The sequence below is a fragment of the Haliotis rubra genome, unplaced genomic scaffold (assembly GCF_003918875.1).
Source record: "Haliotis rubra isolate DU_JTF1 unplaced genomic scaffold, ASM391887v1 Scf239, whole genome shotgun sequence".
NCBI lineage: Eukaryota > Metazoa > Mollusca > Gastropoda > Lepetellida > Haliotidae > Haliotis > Haliotis rubra.
Genome location: NW_025766436.1, coordinates 1387572 through 1407045, shown reverse-complemented (window position 1 = coordinate 1407045; position 19474 = coordinate 1387572). Strand labels below are relative to the sequence as shown.

At 40.9% G+C, this 19474-nt stretch overlaps 1 protein-coding gene across 1 annotated transcript in view; it reads right to left on the bottom strand.

The window, feature by feature from the left end:
- Positions 1 to 1920: 1920 nt before the first annotated feature.
- LOC124278532 (myoferlin-like) overlaps positions 1921 to 19474 on the bottom strand; it is a 151502-nt gene continuing 133948 nt past the window's right edge. The window contains exons 48-56 of the mRNA XM_046714261.1: positions 17765 to 17904; positions 17206 to 17294; positions 14453 to 14596; positions 13547 to 13637; positions 9924 to 10023; positions 9545 to 9729; positions 7666 to 7775; positions 7255 to 7402; positions 1921 to 6454 (exon numbers count right to left, since the gene is read on the bottom strand). Coding sequence (XP_046570217.1) covers positions 6422 to 6454; positions 7255 to 7402; positions 7666 to 7775; positions 9545 to 9729; positions 9924 to 10023; positions 13547 to 13637; positions 14453 to 14596; positions 17206 to 17294; positions 17765 to 17904 — 1040 coding nt within the window. The 3' untranslated portion in view covers positions 1921 to 6421. The remainder of the gene's footprint in view (positions 6455 to 7254; positions 7403 to 7665; positions 7776 to 9544; positions 9730 to 9923; positions 10024 to 13546; positions 13638 to 14452; positions 14597 to 17205; positions 17295 to 17764; positions 17905 to 19474) is intronic.

Sequence of the window (19474 nt, the reverse complement as noted above, 5' to 3'; positions counted from 1 at the left end):
ATGTCATTCATATGGAAACTTTAAAGTACAACATGCTTCTAAGGCAGCTGCTTGCATTAGGCTTTGTTTAAATTTATGTTACATTTGAAGGGATATATCTCGAGGTTAATTAATTATCATTATTTTCATTCTTGCCATTATGTCACGATTTCTGGGGACTTCTTGAGATGGCAGAGAGGGAGGAAACAACTTGCAAACACTTGAACAAGTTAAGACAAAGAATGTACATTTTGTCTAGGATAATCCATAAAGTCAAAGAAGCTCATGTAAAATATCCATGTCTGGTATCTTAAGACTTCAAAACCTGTTTACTTGCGCTAATAACGTCAGTGTTAAACCCACCTCAGTCACTCTTATATCTGAATGTGAATGTTATTTTGTAATCACAATATGACATGCCAGGGCTAGATGAAAGCAAGTAATCTAGGATTGTTATTCATGTTATAAACATGTTTCACCAACTGAGAGAGTTGTTGAATACTGACACTTGTATGTACAAATCCATCTTAAATTTAGATTGTACTTCAACATACAAGGATCAGCCAGTTCATCTTATGACATGTTTTCAACAATATTTTCATGAATACCAAATACAGATTGCTTGTCAAATACATTCATCTAGGATGTTAGATCTAAGTGCTTTACTCACTTTTTTCAAATGGAGAGACATGTACCTTTGGATTGCCCTCTGGATGTGGGGCCCTGTCATTTGTGGAGACATCAAGATTTGAGTGACTGAACAAGTTGCTGTGGTCAGACAATTTTCACATTATTATCAAAGATGAATGTGAAGACATTATTCTTTGCATATATGATGGTGCTGACACCTACAATAAAGGTTGTTGTCTAAACTTAATGTGAGTGAGTCTCCTTTAATGCGCTTTACAGGCTATAATGAGGTGGCTTGTAAGCAATTAAGTCTAGATAAAGTGACTGTAATGTAGCAAGAACCGACACTACTGAGGCACGATGACAGCCTTGACCACCCTTCTGATTGGTTGTTACTCAAAATAGGGGCAGTCGAACTATCAGGAGAAGGTGACATTTAGAAGTTGGGACATACAATATTGAACAAACTTTATGGATAACAACTTCTTTATTTCGTGAGTGCAATGAATTTCTGTTTGACAATGGTCCAAAAATCAGTATCGAAACATCGCACTCATGAAATAAAGTATTAGTTTGTTCAATATTATCCTCATTTATTGATTGACTATTAATACGAGCTGCGTGACCTTGAGACTAGTTGAAGAAATGTTCCACTGTCCCTATATCCCAGCTGAAGTCCATGGTTTAAGGTATGAAATAGGGAAGCTTGTGTTGAGGTCAGGTGGACCTGTAAGACTGTTTAACACACAAGGCACTGCGATTCCACTGACCCAAGTTTTCTTTCAGTGCAGAAATTAAATTTCTATAAAAGCTGGGGTTCAAACCTATACACAAATGGGGTTTGGCCATGTTGCTTTGTCAAAGCGGTCTTTTGATGCAAAGCAATGCAGTATTCAGGTACATTCCATGAAGTATCACAAAGTTGACTTCAAGATCATTTCACAGGCGAACACTAGAGGTTTGGGAGGAAAGATACCGTTACTTGCACAACTACTTGATGACAGGTGACACTGAAGATGAGTCCTGTTGAAAATTAAGATATTTCTACAAAAGTAAAGACAGCTGAATTTCTTGCAAAGTGCTGTCTGGTTTTGTATTAGTCAGAATTGTAACGTTTAGAACCATGCTGGAAGAAGTTGTTTCTCTTGATGACTGTTGTTTCATCAGCATTCTAGAGTAATAATGCTGTAAAAATCTACACCAAAACGTCACTCTATACAATAAACAAGAAGTTGTTGTCCATAAAGTCACACATTTCCCTTAGTGACATCTGCAATATTTTTATCCTTCCATGTATAACAGAACCACTGCTGTTTTTACAAGTCTTTAATGAGTAGATATTATAAAGAGCAAGATGTATACATTAACACAGTAGATAAATATGTTGACATAGAAAACAAAAAAGGTGACAAAATTAGAGGTGAGTATAAATACCATCCAAGAAGGATGAAACAACCATTGCTGTCTGGTAAGCTGTGGCATTCAGTAATACATCATCCTGACCAGTATTGTTAGTCATCAGCAGGTACAGCCAGCCACAGTAGCTAGAAGGAAGGCAGCCATCATCGGGCCTTGGGTTTGTCTCTTAATAAAGCTTTATGGTCAAAAGTTTGGAAAACATTCATTTGATCTCAAAATAATTCTCAGGAATATATCTCATGAAGAAACATATGGTCAGTCTCTGGCATACAGACATCATGCATGGCACAAAACAAGGGCGTTTTTAAAATAAAAATTGGAATAAGTAAAGGTATTATTGATCATATGATTCAACTAAATATGCAGTACAAAATGAAAGAAAAAATAAAACCCATCCCCAACATATGATATGAATGCTGTAAAATGAAGATAGTTATCAGTTTTCATGGGTGATTATCTTTAGTGTTCTCAAAGCATCCATTGCAAATGTTGGGCAGTTGTAGATAATGACAGTAACTGTGACTTGTCATGCATGATACAAGGAGTTAAAAAGAGAAAAGGTGGAAGACAATTGCAGACAGAGAAGACGGTAGGTGAAGACAGTGAGATGGCCAACTTGCCATGTGGAAGGCAGTTGCAAACAGAGATGATGCCCAACTTGCAATACGGGAGGCAGTTGCAGGCAGAGAAGATTTCCAACATACTATGTTTAAGGCATTTGCAGACAGTGAAGATACAGATGAATCCAGGCAGATATATACACCAGGGCTTCAGTAAACAGCCCATGAAATAAGTAATCATCACATGTCTTCCAATGCAGTGCTGGGTGAAGGCAATATCCTCCAAACCCAGGCCTGTCTGGAACCAGGGATGTGGTAGAGACGTTGCATTCTGCTATGGGAAAAGTTCAATGATAGCTAATCCAGAGCCAGTCAGTACTTCCAGGCAATAGTGCAAACTGGAACACATGTTACAATCTTTGTTCATGTTTAACCTCATCATTTGCTTCATTTATTAGACAAAACGACTACCATTAGTTTTGTTCTGAGAAAGACATGGTCAGACTTACAGGATATTGCACAAAATTTGGTAAATGTTTACCAATCTGGAAAAGTTTGTTAAACAATCTTAACTAACATCACTGACATTATGCATCTATTAATAAATTTTTTTCACAGACAAAAGACAATTTCATGTTTTGAATTACCATTTTTTGATACGTAAAGCATCAATCAACAAATGCAACATCACAAATTCAAATTCAAATATGATGATGATGGTTCCAAATTTCAGTGTCAATTATCAATTCATGACCAGCACTGGGTGAACATGAGAATTGGGTTGTCTTCTACTTCTTGTGAGTGCTACATATGCTTGTAGCGGCTGAAGCTAATATTCTCAGCTGACAAAAACATCCTGTCATGTTTGTTGCAAGCTCATTAAGGGTTGAATGAGTGAGTTGGGCTCTACATCATTTTCATCAATATTCCAAGCATCAAATAACGGGGAAGAAACACAAAATGCACTGCAGACATTGTACCAAAGCATGAAATTGAACCTGGGAGTTTGGTATGTTGATTCGCCCAACATGGTTAACCCAGACTGATGGAATAATACAGGAGCAACCAGCAGCCCTTCACAGTGAACACTCCACGACATGAGCACGCCGTCACAGTGAACACCCCACCACATGAACACGTGGTCACAGTGAACACCCCACCACATGAACACGCGGTCACAGTGAACACCCCACCACATGAACACGCCGTCACAGTGAACACCCCACCACATGAACACGCGGTCACAGTGAACACCCCACCACATGAACACGTGGTCATGGTGAACACCCCACCACATGAACATGCCGTCACGGTGAACACCCCACCACATGAACATGCCGTCACAGTGAACACCCCACCATGATGAACATGTCATCACAGTGAACACCCCACCACATGAACACGCCGTCACAGTGAACACCCCACCACATGAACACGCCGTCATGGTGAACACCCCACCACATGAACACGCGGTCACCGTGAACACCCCACCACATGAACACGCGGTCATGGTGAACACCCCACCACATGAACATGCCGTCACAGTGAACACCCCACCACATGAACATGCAGTCACGGTGAACACCCCACCACATGAACACGTGGGTCACGGTGAACACTCCACGACATGAGCACACCATCACAGTGAACACCCCACCACATGAACACGTGGTCATGGTGAACACCCCACCACATGAACACGTGGTCATGGTGAACACCCCACCACATGAACATGCCGTCACAGTGAACACCCCACCACATGAACATGCAGTCACGGTGAACACCCCACCACATGAACACGTGGTCACGGTGAACACCCCACCACGTGAACACGCGGTCACAGTGAACACCCCACCACATGAACACGTGGTCATGGTGAACACCCCACCACATGAACACGCGGTCATGGTGAACACCCCACCACATGAACACGTGGTCACAGTGAACACTCCACGACATGAGCACGCCATCACAGTGAACACTCCACGACATGAGCACGTGGTCACAGTGAACACTCCACGACATGAGCACGGTTATCACAGTGAACACTCCACGACATGAGCACGCCGTCACAGTGAACACCCCACCACATGAACACGTGGTCATGGTGAACACCCCACCACATGAACACGCGGTCACGGTGAACACCCCACCACATGAACACGTGGTCACAGTGAACACTCCACGACATGAACACGTGGTCACAGTGAACACTCCACGACATGAGCACGCCGTCACAGTGAACACTCCACGACATGAGCACGCAGTCACAGTGAACACCCCTAATGTTCACATTACTAACTGAAGAAGTTGTTCAATGTTTTAAAGCAGTCTGGTTAGAACTGAAAGCGGGATAAGTCAGAAACAAAGTGTACATTCTTCAGCTGCAGATTACAACAAAGCAATTGTTGTGGGACAAGACCCTTACACTAAATGATGTCAACCACCACACTGAGCTGAGGAACATAGACAACCAATATATTGCAGTCTTAACAGACATGTGTTGATGTCAGGCAATCTGCACTACTACTGAAGGTATATGAACCAAGTAAATATATCTATACATTGTGACACATTGTGTTTCATACAGTGGTATTAGCAATGTAAACAATTCAACACTCATAGAAGGTATCAGTCAAAATCAATGTCAAATCTTGTTGGCGCTTTCCTATTACCCCAAACTATACTAGCATATATAACAGTGCCCACAACTACATGTGAAGGGGGGCAGAGACTGGGTGTAGTGCACTCCAAGTAGGCCACTCAGGAGACACAGTGAGTAACAAGGATACAAATCTCACTCATATTGCAGAAGAATACATTTAAATATATACTGAGATTCACCAGCTATGCAGAAACAGAATTGGCACTGATGGTGACACAGCATTACAGACACCTACCATAAATACCATCACAATGATACACTTGCAATATATCACATTCCACTGAACAAAATATCTCATAACATCAGTAAACCCTGGGTTATGTCATCAATAGTTATTTATCACTTATAGATTTGATTGCCAATTTGCTTTGCTCCAATTGGTTGTTGTTAACATGGTAAATGTACAAACAGTACCCTCTGGTATTGAATAATGCTGCAGACTAAGTTTTACTGGAGCATGCTGCAGAAACTGTCACATACACTGCAACTGTCAGGACCAATATGACTGTGTGTAAACACTTGCCCCATCCTACAGCCATAAGTGTACATCAGTACCCATGTTACAGCCATAAGTGTACATCAGTACCCATGTTACAGCCATCACTGTACATCAGTACCCATGTTACAGCCATCACTGTACATCAGTACCCATGTTACAGCCATCACTGTACATCAGTACCCATGTTACAGCCATCACCATACATCAGTACCCATGTTACAGCCATCACTGTACATCAGTACCCATGTTACAGCCATCACTGTACATCAGTATCCATGTTACACACATCCTACAGCTGCGAGTGTACAAACACACATCACAGTACCCTGAGACCTGAAATCATTTTCAGCAAGCTGTCAAAAAGACTAGAACTATCACTGGTCGAAAATGTCTCACAGCCATACAACATTTAGTTATACAGAAACGTGTTCATTGGGAATAACTTTACCTATCTATATGTATGCAAAAATATATTGTTGAAAGGACCCCTGTCACCACACAGTATGATGGAATGAAGCCCTACACTGTACATGCAAGAGTAGGTATGTAACAAGATGGTCTGCCACTGTACACCAGTGACTGACAGACTGTACAAGGTCTTGTGAAGCCTGCATCCAACAATATACACACATCGGTGGCAGGTGAGGCAGCACAGCATCTATCATCTGTCTAGTTGCCAACAATCTTCCTTGAAATCTCCCCCTGAAACACAGTATATGAGTACTATAGCAGCAACCACTACTTCTCCTGAACTAGTATATTCAGTTACTGCTAGGATACTGCATGTCAATCTGTCTACTGGAAGATGACCATTCCCTGTAAATGGGTACGGTGCTGGTCAATGCCTCTCCACCAAGTGGACATGAGCATAGTTTACAGTCTAAAGCGTTGACAGATCACAGATTAATATGTCTACTTTCAGAAGACATTCAGCACAGGTAAAAGTTCTGACAAACAAACCCGTGAAGGTCTGGGATAGAATGAACCTTCAGCAACCCATGCTTGTCGTAAGAGGCGACTAACGGGATCGGGTGGTCAGGCTTGCTGACTTGGTTGACACATGTCATCGGTTCCCAATTGCGCAGATCGATGCTCATGCTGTTGATCAATGGATTGTCTGGTCAAGACTCGCTTATTTACAGACTGCCGCCATATAGCTGGAATATTGCTGAGTGTGGTGTAAAACTAAACTCACTCACTCTGACAAACGAACAGTGGGTTCAGTTCACAAAGTGAACTTTCCTCTGACAAAATGACATTAAAGGTAGTAAGTTTACTGCCACCCCTGCAGGGACACAAGGTGTAGTTAACTGTCTGAGAAGGTTGTTCAGTATCCATCTGGCAACTTTGACATTCTTGTTACCCACTTAGCTGCTTACTGTGACCATCACTGCAATAACAGTTTGGCACATGTCACCTGGCAGAGAAGGTGAATGGCAGTCTGCCATGTTACATGACGGACTAATACTAAATGTGTGAGAAAACACTGGAGAAGTACGTACTGGGAAGGAGTAGACGAAGAGCACAACAAGGAGGATGAGGATGAGGATGACGAAGGAGCTGATGATGTACCACTTGTAGTTGCGCCAGATGATGTACTTCAGAGTCTTGAATGGACTTGTGAACCACATGAAGGAAGTTTCTGGCCGCCTGCAAGATACACATCTGTATAACCACTGTTCCCTAACACAGAACTAGTAATTTGCCGGTTCTTACCCAACTCACAAAATTGGCAATCAAAATTGGTCATCAAAATGTGTTTCCATAATATACTACTTCCTAAGAAAAAATTTCCACAGTATACTATTCATGGCAGTCATATCACCTACGATGATTATTTCATGATGTGGGTTATATGTTCTAGGGATGTTCAATCTGTTCCCATAGTGACTATGGTTAATTGAGAATCTCACTTGGGAGGGTCAAGATGTGGGTGCATGTTGGGCTCCTCCTGACCCAGGCCGGATTCCTTCTCGACAGCCTCCTCAGCTGTCAACAACTCTAGCTCCATTTCAATTTTTCCCTGTAACAAAACACATGTTCCATTGTCAGCAAACCAGCATATCCCATCACAGTCCAAAAACATGTGGAAGTGTTGTACATTCACCTCCCCAACAAAAGATGTTTACTGCATAATTGCATGTAAAGAAGAGACACTATAGTTGAATCTTGACACCATGTATATCTACAGTATACTTAAAGACAATAGTGACCTAATGGTGACCAAAAAGACATGGAACATTTGCTGGAGACACAATAGATCAGTGTGTTGCTGTCACAGGCCTGCTACCTCCATTTCACTGAGGCCACTTAACAGTGAATAAAGGCCATGGTAATGGCATTCCATATCTGTGGAAGAATAAGCTGGAGATCTGGCAACTTTATTGGTTGATGAGGAAGACATAACAATTTTTTTTTTCCCAGACCTGTTTGACTGATGACATCTAACTTTGTCAGATACTGCTGCAAAACTTTAGCAACATGTGATCTGGTGTTATTGTGCTGGAATATCACTCAAGGGCTATTCTGTTGCAAAAATGGAGAAAAGTCTCTTTACATAATCTCATCTGACTGCATTCAAATTCCAATCCTCACATTTGAGTCAACAATGTTGCCACTACTCCACCACACAACACAACCACCTCCATCAGCCTTGCCTGCAGACATATGTCCTGCTATTGGTTCAGTGTTATGCTGCAGGTGTTATGCTGCAGGGTACCAGGTGTCCAGTGACACACCTTCTGACGGCCTCACTTCTCATAATATCATAGCAAAATAAACACAAATGGTATTTTCATGAACCTGGTACTTCAAAATACGGTTCTGAATGGCCATGGTATGACACCATACATTAATTTCTCCAGGTTAAAACTGTTCAAAACCAGCAATATTTGGAGGGTTACACATCTTTGAGATTTTTAATGAATTTTTCCAAGGTTAAAATCCAGAAAGTTCACATAAAGGTTTGAAAGTAAAAACATTCACTGAACAAAATCTTTTGCCTTTCAGTGTATATGATCAGCACCTTTCAGTGTATATGATCAGCACCTTTCAGTGTATATGATCACTGCCTTTCAGTGTATATGATCACTGCCCTTCAGTGTATATGATCAGCACCTTTCAGTGTATATGATCAGCACCTTTCAGTGTATATGATCAGCACCTTCCAGTGTATATGATCAGCACCTTTCAGTGTATATGATCACTGCCTTTCAGTGTATATGATCAGCACCTTTCAGTGTATATGGTCAGCACCTTTCAGTGTATATGATCAGCACCTTCCAGTGTATATGATCAGTACCTTTCAGCGTATATGATCAGCACCTTTCAGCATATATGATCAGCACCTTTCAGTGTATATGATCAGCAACTTTCAGTGTATATGATCAGCAACTTTCAGTGTATATGATCAGCAACTTTCAGTGTATATGATCACTGCCTTTCAGTGTATATGATCACTGCCTTTCAGTGTATATGATCAGCACCTTTCAGTGTATATGATCAGCACCTTCCAGTGTGTATGATCAGCACCTTTCAGTGTATATGATCAGCACCTTTCAGTGCATATGATCAGCACCTTTCAGTGGATATGATCAGCACCTTCCAGTGTGTATGATCAGCACCTTTCAGTGCATATGATCAGCACCTTTCAGTGCATATGATCAGCACCTTTCAGTGTATATGATCAGCACCTTTCAGTGTATATAATCAGTTAGCCCAAAGAAAATTATTATATTTGACAAATTGTAGATAATTAATGATACATATAATCCTGTGGTGGACAGGACATACCGTAAGCAATCGCTCTCCGGATTCGTCACTGTAACATGGCCAAAAGCCCCGCAGTCTCCGACACTCAAATAGTGACACCATCTTTACTGCATTAGTGTTGTTCATATCAGGGATGGTTTTCAGGGAACAAGACGAGGCCTTCTTTGCTGGCCGAGGGATGGAGTTCAGATTGACATCCAAAGTTCCTGTGGTTGATACAAATAGTTGTTAGATATACTGAAGCAAACAGTGAGTAAATTAATTATATTTTACATCAGTATGTTTTCAGATTTAAATCAATTGCTGTCAAAGTATACACACTAGTGACAAAAGTGCTGACCAATCTAAGGACAAGTCACCCATAACAAAAGGGTTATAGTTATGGGGGAAAAACTCTTACCAAGGAAGTCATCAGCTGAGAACTTGTCATTGTCCCATATCTGACAGGAGAGCATTGGGGATAGATGAAGCTCAGTCTCATCCAGACTCCAGAAGTGTTCCTGTATTAAAGACCCAGTATAGTAGTGAATAAGATCTCCTTAGCACCATCCGCCCATTCATCTTACACCATCTGTACTTCTATTTACCTTACACCATCCGTACCTTTATTTACCTTACACCATCTGCACTTCCATCTACTTTACACCATCTGTACTCCCATTCATCTTACACCATCCGTACCTTTATTTACCTTACACCATCTGTACTTCAATCTACCTTACAACATCTGCACTTCCATCTACTTTACACCATCTGTACTCCCATTCATCTTACACCATCTGTACTTCTATTTACCTCACACCATCTGTACTTCTATTTACCTTACACCATCTGTACTTCTATTTACCTTACACCATCTGTACTTCTATTTACCTCACACCATCTGTACTTCTATTTACCTTACACCATCTGTACTTCTATTCATCTTACACCATCTGTACTTCAATCTACCATACACCATCTGTACTTTCATTTACCTTACACCATCTGTAGTTTCATCTACCTTACACCATCTGTACTTTCATCTACCTTACACCATCTGTACTTCCATCTACCTTACACCATCTGTACTTTCATCTACCTTACACCATCTGTACTTTCATCTACCTTACACCATCTGTACTTCCATCTACCTTACACCATCTGTACTTCCATCTACCTTACACCATCTGTACTTTCATTTACCTTACACCATCTGTACTTTCATCTACCTTACACCATCTGTACTTCTATTTTCCTAACACCATCTGTACTTTCATTTACCTTACACCATCTGTACTTCTATTTACCTTACACCATCTGTACTTCTACTTACCTTACACCATCTGTACTTCTATTTACCTCACACCATCTGTACACCTCACACCATCTGTACTTCTATTTACCTCACCATTTACCTTTACACACACATCTGTACTTTCTATTTACCTTACACCATCTGTACTTCTATTTACCTTTACACCATCTGTACTTCCATTTACCTTACACCATCTGTACTTTACACCATCTGTACTTCTATTTACCTTACACCATCTGTACTTTCATTTACCTTTTACACCATCTGTACTTCTATTTACCTCTACACCATCTGTACTTTCCATCTACCTTACACCATCTGTACTTCTATTTACCTTACACCATCTGTACTTTCATCTACCTTCCCATCTGTACTTTCATTTACCTTACACCATCTGTACTTCCATCTACCTTTTACACCATCTGTACTTTCATTTACCTTACACCATCTGTACTTTCATCTACCTTACACCATCTGTACTTTCATCTACCTTACACCATCTGTACTTTCATCTACCTTACACCATCTGTACTTTCATCTACCTTACACCATCTGTACTTTCATCTACCTTACACCATCTGTACTTTCATCTACCTTTTACACCATCTGTACTTTCCATCTACCTTACACCATCTGTACTTTCATCTACCTTACACCATCTGTACTTCCATCTACCTTACACCATCTGTACTTTCATTTACCTTACACCATCTGAAGTTTCATCTACCTTACACCATCGGTACTTCCATCTACCTTACACCATCTGTACTTTCATCTACCTTACACCATCTATACTTTCATCTACCTTACACCATCTGTACTTTCATCTACCTTACACCATCTGTACTTTCATCTACCTTACACCATCTGTACTTCTATTTTCCTTACACCATCTGTACTTTCATTTACCTTACACCATCTGCACTTTCATCTACCTTACACCATCTGTACTTCTATTTTCCTTACACCATCTGTATTTTCATCTACCTTACACCATCTGTACTTTCATCTACCTTTTACACCATCTGTACTTTCATCTACCTTACACCATCTGTACTTTCATCTATCACCATCTGTACTTTCATTACTCTTTTCACTTAACACCATCTGTAACTACTTTTCATTTACCTTACACCATCTGTACCATCTGTACTTCCATCTACCTTACACCATCTGCACTTCCATCTACCTTACAACATCATCTGTACTACTTTCATTTACTTTACACCATCTGTACTTCCATCTACCTTTTCCCACACCATCTGTACTTCCATTTTCCTTATCTTTTACACCATCTGTACTTTCATCTACCTTTACACCATCTGTACTTTCATTTACTTTACACCATCTATACTTCCATCTACCTTTCCACACCATCTGTACTTTCATCTTACTTTACACCATCTGTACTTCCATCTACCTTACACCATCTGTACTTCCATCTACCTTACACCATCTGTACTTTTATTCACCTATTTACCTTACACCATCTTTTACACATCTGTACTTTCATCTACCTTACACCATCTGTACTTCTATCATTTCATCTTTACACCATCTACTTTACACCATCTGTACTTTCTATTTACTTTACACCATCTGTACTTTCATCTACCTTTACACCATCTGTACTTTTTCATCTACTGTACACCATCTGTACTTTCATCTACCTTACACCATCTGTACTACTACCATCACCATCTACTTTTACACCATCTGTACTTCATCTACCTTTACACCCATCTGTACTTTCATCTACCTTACACCATCTGTACTTTCATCTACCTTTTACACCATCTGTACTTCCTTTACACCATCTACTTTCATCTATCTACCTTACACCATCTGTACTTTCATCTACCTTACACATCTGTACTTTCATCTTTACACCATCTGTACTTTCATCTACCTTACACCATCTGTACTTTCATCTACTTTTTACACCATCTGTACTTTCATCTACCTTTACACCATCTGTACTTTCATCTACCTTACACCATCTGTACTTCCATCTACCTTTACACCATCTGTACTTTCATTTACCTTACACTTACACCATCTGTACTTTCATCTACCTTTTACACCATCTGTACTTTCATCTACTTTACACCATCTGTACTTTCATCTACCTTTTACACCATCTGTACTTTCATCTACCTTACACCATCTGTAATTTCTTTTACCTTACACCATCTGTACTTTCATTTACCTTCATCTACACCATCTGTACTTTCATCTACCTTACACCATCTGTACTTTCATTTACCTTTACACCATCTGTACTTTCATCTGTACACCATCTTCATTTACTTTACACACCATCTGTACTTTCATCTACCTTTTACACCATCTGTACTTTCTATTTACACCATACCTTACACCATCTGTACTTTCATTTACCTTACACCATCTGTACCTTACACCATCTGTACTTTACCTTTACACCATCTGTGCTTTCATCTTACCTTACACCATCTGTACTTCCATCTACCTTACACCATCTACACTTTCATTTACTTTACACCATCTGTACTTCCATCTACTTTACACCATCTGTACTTCCATCTACCTTACACCATCTGTACTTCCATCTACCTTACACCATCTGTGCTTTCATTTACCTTACACCATCTGTACCTCTATTTACCTTACACCATCTGTACTTCAAGTCTATACATGTCTGTACTGTGAAGTGCATGACATCAGCAGCCTGTTGACAGACTTACCTTCTTCCGCACCACCATTGTCTGCTCTGCCGGCAGGTACTCAAATGGGAATACAAATCTCCAGTTGAAGTTGCCTGTTCCATCCAAAGATCTAGAAATACATCTCAATGTCAAACAGTTTACCTATAAATTGTACATGTTTAACAATTATCCTATCTCACATGATTCACTTTCTCTTGTTCTTACAACCTTGCAGTGGACATGACCTCAAACAAACCACTGACAACAAATTCAGATCACAGGCTTGATCAATGGGCTGCTTTCATAAAACACAGTAGTCAACATAAACTCCCAGGGAGGGGCAGACCCGAGTTGCATCATTTCATACAATATCATTTGACATAGGACAAATGACAGAACTCAAAGCCAGGCACCCCTGCTTTGTCCCGATTTCAACTGGCCCAGAATCCAAGAACCTTTTGTTCCTTCAGTCACAGTTAGCATGATCTTTGAAATTGCCCCCGCAAACACTCAGCATATGTAAGGAGGGATAGCTCAGACAGCACTGCCTTTAACATTTTGTTCCTGTCCAATCAAGTGACCCTCACTTATCAATCCTAAGCTTAGTCACTGACAGTCAAGAAACACCTGAGGAGACAAAATAAGGGAATCAAATCCCCTGTTAGACATGTGAGTTCTTCAGTGAACTAAGGAGTGAGCAACCCTCTCTAGTGAGTAAGTGAGTTTAGTTTTACACTGCTTTTAGCAACATTCCAGTAATATCACAGCTGGGGTCACCAGAAATGGTGTTCACCATGTGGGGAAATTGAACCCTGGGTATTTGGCATGATGAGCAAACGCTGTGACCATTAGGCTACCCCACTGCCCTCTAATACAGATTAAGGCTGTGAATACCGCTATAAAGGTGAAACCTTTGAGACGGGTCATCAGTGATGTCAGTCTTACCTGTAATGGACATCAGTCTCCTGCTTCTCGTCAATCCCCTGGAGCCAGCCAACCACATAGATATCACTCATCTTCTCCCCCGTGATGGACTCTTCCTCCAGCACAACGTCCACAGTGTTCCAGACGATGATCTTCAGTACATACCTGGAACACACATATACCTGTATACACATATATACCTGTATACACACATATACCTGTACATACACATACACCTGTATACACACACATACACCTGTATACACACATACACCTGTATACACACATATACCTGTACACACACATACACCTGTATACACACACATATACCTGTATACACACACATATACCTGTATACACACACATATACCTTTATACACACACATATACCTGTATACACACATACACCTGTATACACACACATACACCTGTACACACACACATATACCTGTATACACACACATATACCTGTACACACACATATACCTGTATACACACACATATACCTGTATACACATGCATTGACCTCTATACACACCTTTACCCGTCTACATATTTACCTGTCTACACACATACCATACATACCTGGAACACACATATACCTGTATACACACATTTACTTGCATACACATGCATTGACCTCTATACACACCTTTACCCGTCTACATATTTACCTGTCTACACACATACCATACACACCTGGAACATTTAAACAAACTATACATGTAACTGCAAAGCTGCTATACATTTACACAGGACATACATACATACGTACATACAGCTGCAGAACTGCTACATACAGCTATACAGGAGATACATACAGCTGCACAGGACATACCGCTGCAGTACTGCTACAAACAGCTATACATGAGATACATACAGCTATACAGGACATACAGCTGCAGTACTGCTACATACAGCTATACAGGACATACATACAGCTGCACAGGACATACCGCTGCAGTACTGCTACAAACAGCTATACATGAGATACATACAGCTATACAGGACATACATACAGCTATACAGGACATACATACAGCTGTAGTACTGCTACATACAGCTATACAGGACATACATACAGCTGCACAGCACATACCGCTGCAATACTGCTACATACAGCTATACAGGACATATATACAGCTACACAGGACATACATACAGCTGCAATACTGCTACATACAGCTATACAGGACATACATACAGCTATACAGGACATACATACAGCTATACAGGACATACATACAGCTACACAGGACATACATACAGCTATACAGGACATACATACAGCTATACAGGACATACATACAGCTACACAGGACATACATACAGCTATACAGGACATACATACAGCTATACAGGACATACATACAGCTATACAGGACATACATACAGCTATACAGGACATACATACAGCTACACAGGACATACATACAGCTATACGGGACATACATACAGCTACACAGGACATACATACAGCTATACAGGACATACAGCTATACAGGAAATACATACAGCTATACAGGACATACATACAGCTATACAGGACATACATACAGCTATACAGGACATACATATAGCTGCAATACTGCTACATACAGCTATACAGGACATACATACAGCTATACAGGACATACATACAGCTACACAGGACATACATACAGCTATACAGGACATACATACAGCTATACAGGACATACACATACAGCTATACAGGACATACATACAGCTATACAGGACATACATACAGCTATACAGGACATACATACAGCTACACAGGACATACAAACAGCTATACAGGACATACATACAGCTACACAGGACATACATACAGCTATACAGGACATACATACAGCTATACAGGACATACATACAGCTACACAGGACATACATACAGCTACACAGGACATACATACAGCTATACAGGACATACATACAGCTACACAGGACATACATACAGCTATACAGGACATACATACAGCTATACAGGACATACATACAGCTATACAGGACATACATACAGCTACACAGGACATACATACAGCTGCAATACTGCTACATTCAGCTATACAGGACATACATACAGCTATACAGGACATATATACAGCTATACAGGACATACATACAGCTGCAATACTGCTACATACAGCTATACAGGACATACATACAGCTATACAGGACATACATACAGCTATACAGGACATACATACAGCTGCAATACTGCTACATACAGCTATACAGGACATACATACAGCTATACAGGACATATATACAGCTACACAGGACATACATACAGCTGCAATACTGCTACATACAGCTATACAGGACATACATACAGCTATACAGGACATACATACAGCTATACAGGACATACATACAGCTGCAATACTGCTACATACAGCTATACAGGACATACATACAGCTATACAGGACATATATACAGCTACACAGGACATACATACCGCTGTAGTACTGCTACATACAGCTATACAGGACATACATACAGCTATACAGGACATATATACAGCTACACAGGACATACATACAGCTGTAGTACTGCTACATACAGCTATACAGGACATACATACAGACATACATACAGCTATACAGGACATACATACAGCTATACAGGACATATATACAGCTACACAGGACATACATACAGCTGTAGTACTGCTACATACAGCTACTTTACATATAGATACAGCTGTAGCACTGCTATAGAGCTATGTGACAAACAGTATAGTGACACAAATACACTGCTGTTTTCATACCCTTTTGGTTTTCTGGGAATGATGTCAAAGGGTGGCCCTGGTTCCCCCAGCGACTTGGGGAATATATCCACAAACATCTGCAGCTTGCCCTGGAAGTAAACATCGTCATATAGAAATATAGTGTTTATGTAAAATGGCTTCATAAATGTTGGGTGAGTGAGTGAGTGAGTTTAGTTTTATACTGCACTCGGCAACACTCCAGCTATATGGCGGCAGTCTGCAAATAATCGAATCTGGACTAGACAATCCAGTGATCAACAGCATGAGCATTGATATATGCAACTGGGATACAATGACATGTCATCCAAGTCAGCGGGCCTGACCACCCAATCCCGTTAGTCGCCTCATATGACAAGCATGGGTTACTGAAGATCAATTCTAACCTGGATCTTCAAGGGTAAAAGATGTTGGGATGTCAAAGTAAGTGGACATAGGTGCCACACAAGAACAATACAGGATGTAGGTAGTGTAACAGCAGTACTGCCATTGCTCACTGCAAAATAACATTTAGTATCATTGGATACAGAAAGTAACATTACAGAATGACAACTGTATGCACCTGTTCTATCCCTGGCTGTAGCGGGTTGAACAACGGGCGTGTTTCCACATGTTCCTTGACAAGCGGCATGCTGTTGAGCACAGCCAGGGCAAGGCGCTCCTCGGGGGGACCCCAGTGGGAGTTGGGTTTTTTGTTCTGTTCTGCAAACATAATGGTGTCCATACAATAATCAAGATGAATACTTCTAGAACTAGAAACATGCTTAATTTACAACCTCACATCCACATACATGCCTGCTGCTAGCCTAATAAGAACCTAACATGTACCTGTAGTTTGGAAAAAACATGTCTGATACATGACAATTTTCAAACAGAAAAGTTCCTTACCTACACATACCATCATAATTCAGAATGTTGCATACAATTCCAGCTTATTGACATCATTATCTACTATTTCCACTTATTCTAGTATAATCTCTGGAATGACTTCAATGCTTTCCTTCAAATACTTCTCATGGAAGCTTAAGAACACTTGCTTCTTATTACTTCTGCTGTTAATCTGTTAGGTCTTCATTGAATACTTGGTAGGAACAAGAACATGAAGTTTCATCTATACTAGCCACATAAAGAAACTGTGCATTGTCAAAATATTATCCCAGTTGATAAGTACGATAACAATGTCAAAGGTACATATAAACTTTAATGGAGGGAACATGAGACCATAACAAGTCGGGACAGGGGTCAAACGACCTTGTCACAAGCTCAATAACAGGTATGTCCACCATCGGCATTGAGAACAGCAGTGCAATGACGATGCATAGAGCCTATCAAACATGCAAGGAAGGCTTGTGGGATGTCACGCCAGATTCTCTCAAGTTCTGTTGCAAGGTCAAGGATGTTATCTTGCGGATGAGCAAGACGGCGTAGACGTCGATCCATCTCGTCCCAAACATGCTCTATCGGGGAGAGATCAGGTGAATTTGAAGGCCAAGGCAGTAAGTCAACATTGTGGTGTTGCAAGAAATCCATAGCAACCCTTGCCGTATGAGGCAGGCATTGTCCTGTTGGAATGTTAACCCAGGGCCATGACGTTGCAGAAAAGGATTTGCCACAGGTCGAAGAATCTGATCACTGTAGCCCACACCAGTTAAGTTGCCCTGAACAATCACCTAAGGAGTTCTTTGGCGTGCTGTTATTCCACCCCAAATCATCACGAACCACCACCAAAGCGATTCCTCTCCAAGACACAGGCCTGTGCATAACGTTCTCCCACGCGTCTATAGGAACGTCAACGTCCATCACTATGGGAAATGTTAAACCTGGACTGATCTGTAAAAACAACATTTCTCCACCAAAACAAGGGTCTGCAGACCTGATTTCTGCACCACATTCGGCGGCATGGTCTGATCCCGTGATGACGTAAACGTTGTCGAACTGTGTTGGGGAGGATACGGCGAAGTCCTGGGATGGTTCGGGCAGTCATCACTGCAGTCTGAAACCTGTGGCGAAGATGGGTCACCCTTATCCATCTGTCCTGTCTTGGCGTTGTTACACGTGGACGTCCAGAACGTGGCCGATCGATGACGTCATTTGTGTTCTGGTAGCATCTCACCAGTGCAGAAATGGTGTTCCGGTGGCAGTGGAAATGTGCAGCCACTTGTCGTTGAGAAATTCCCCCACAGACCATCCCAATGGCCTCATGACGTTGTGCAGACGTGAGCCTTGGTATGCTATGTGTTTCAATAGCCGTTTAATTTTTTGAACGATCGCA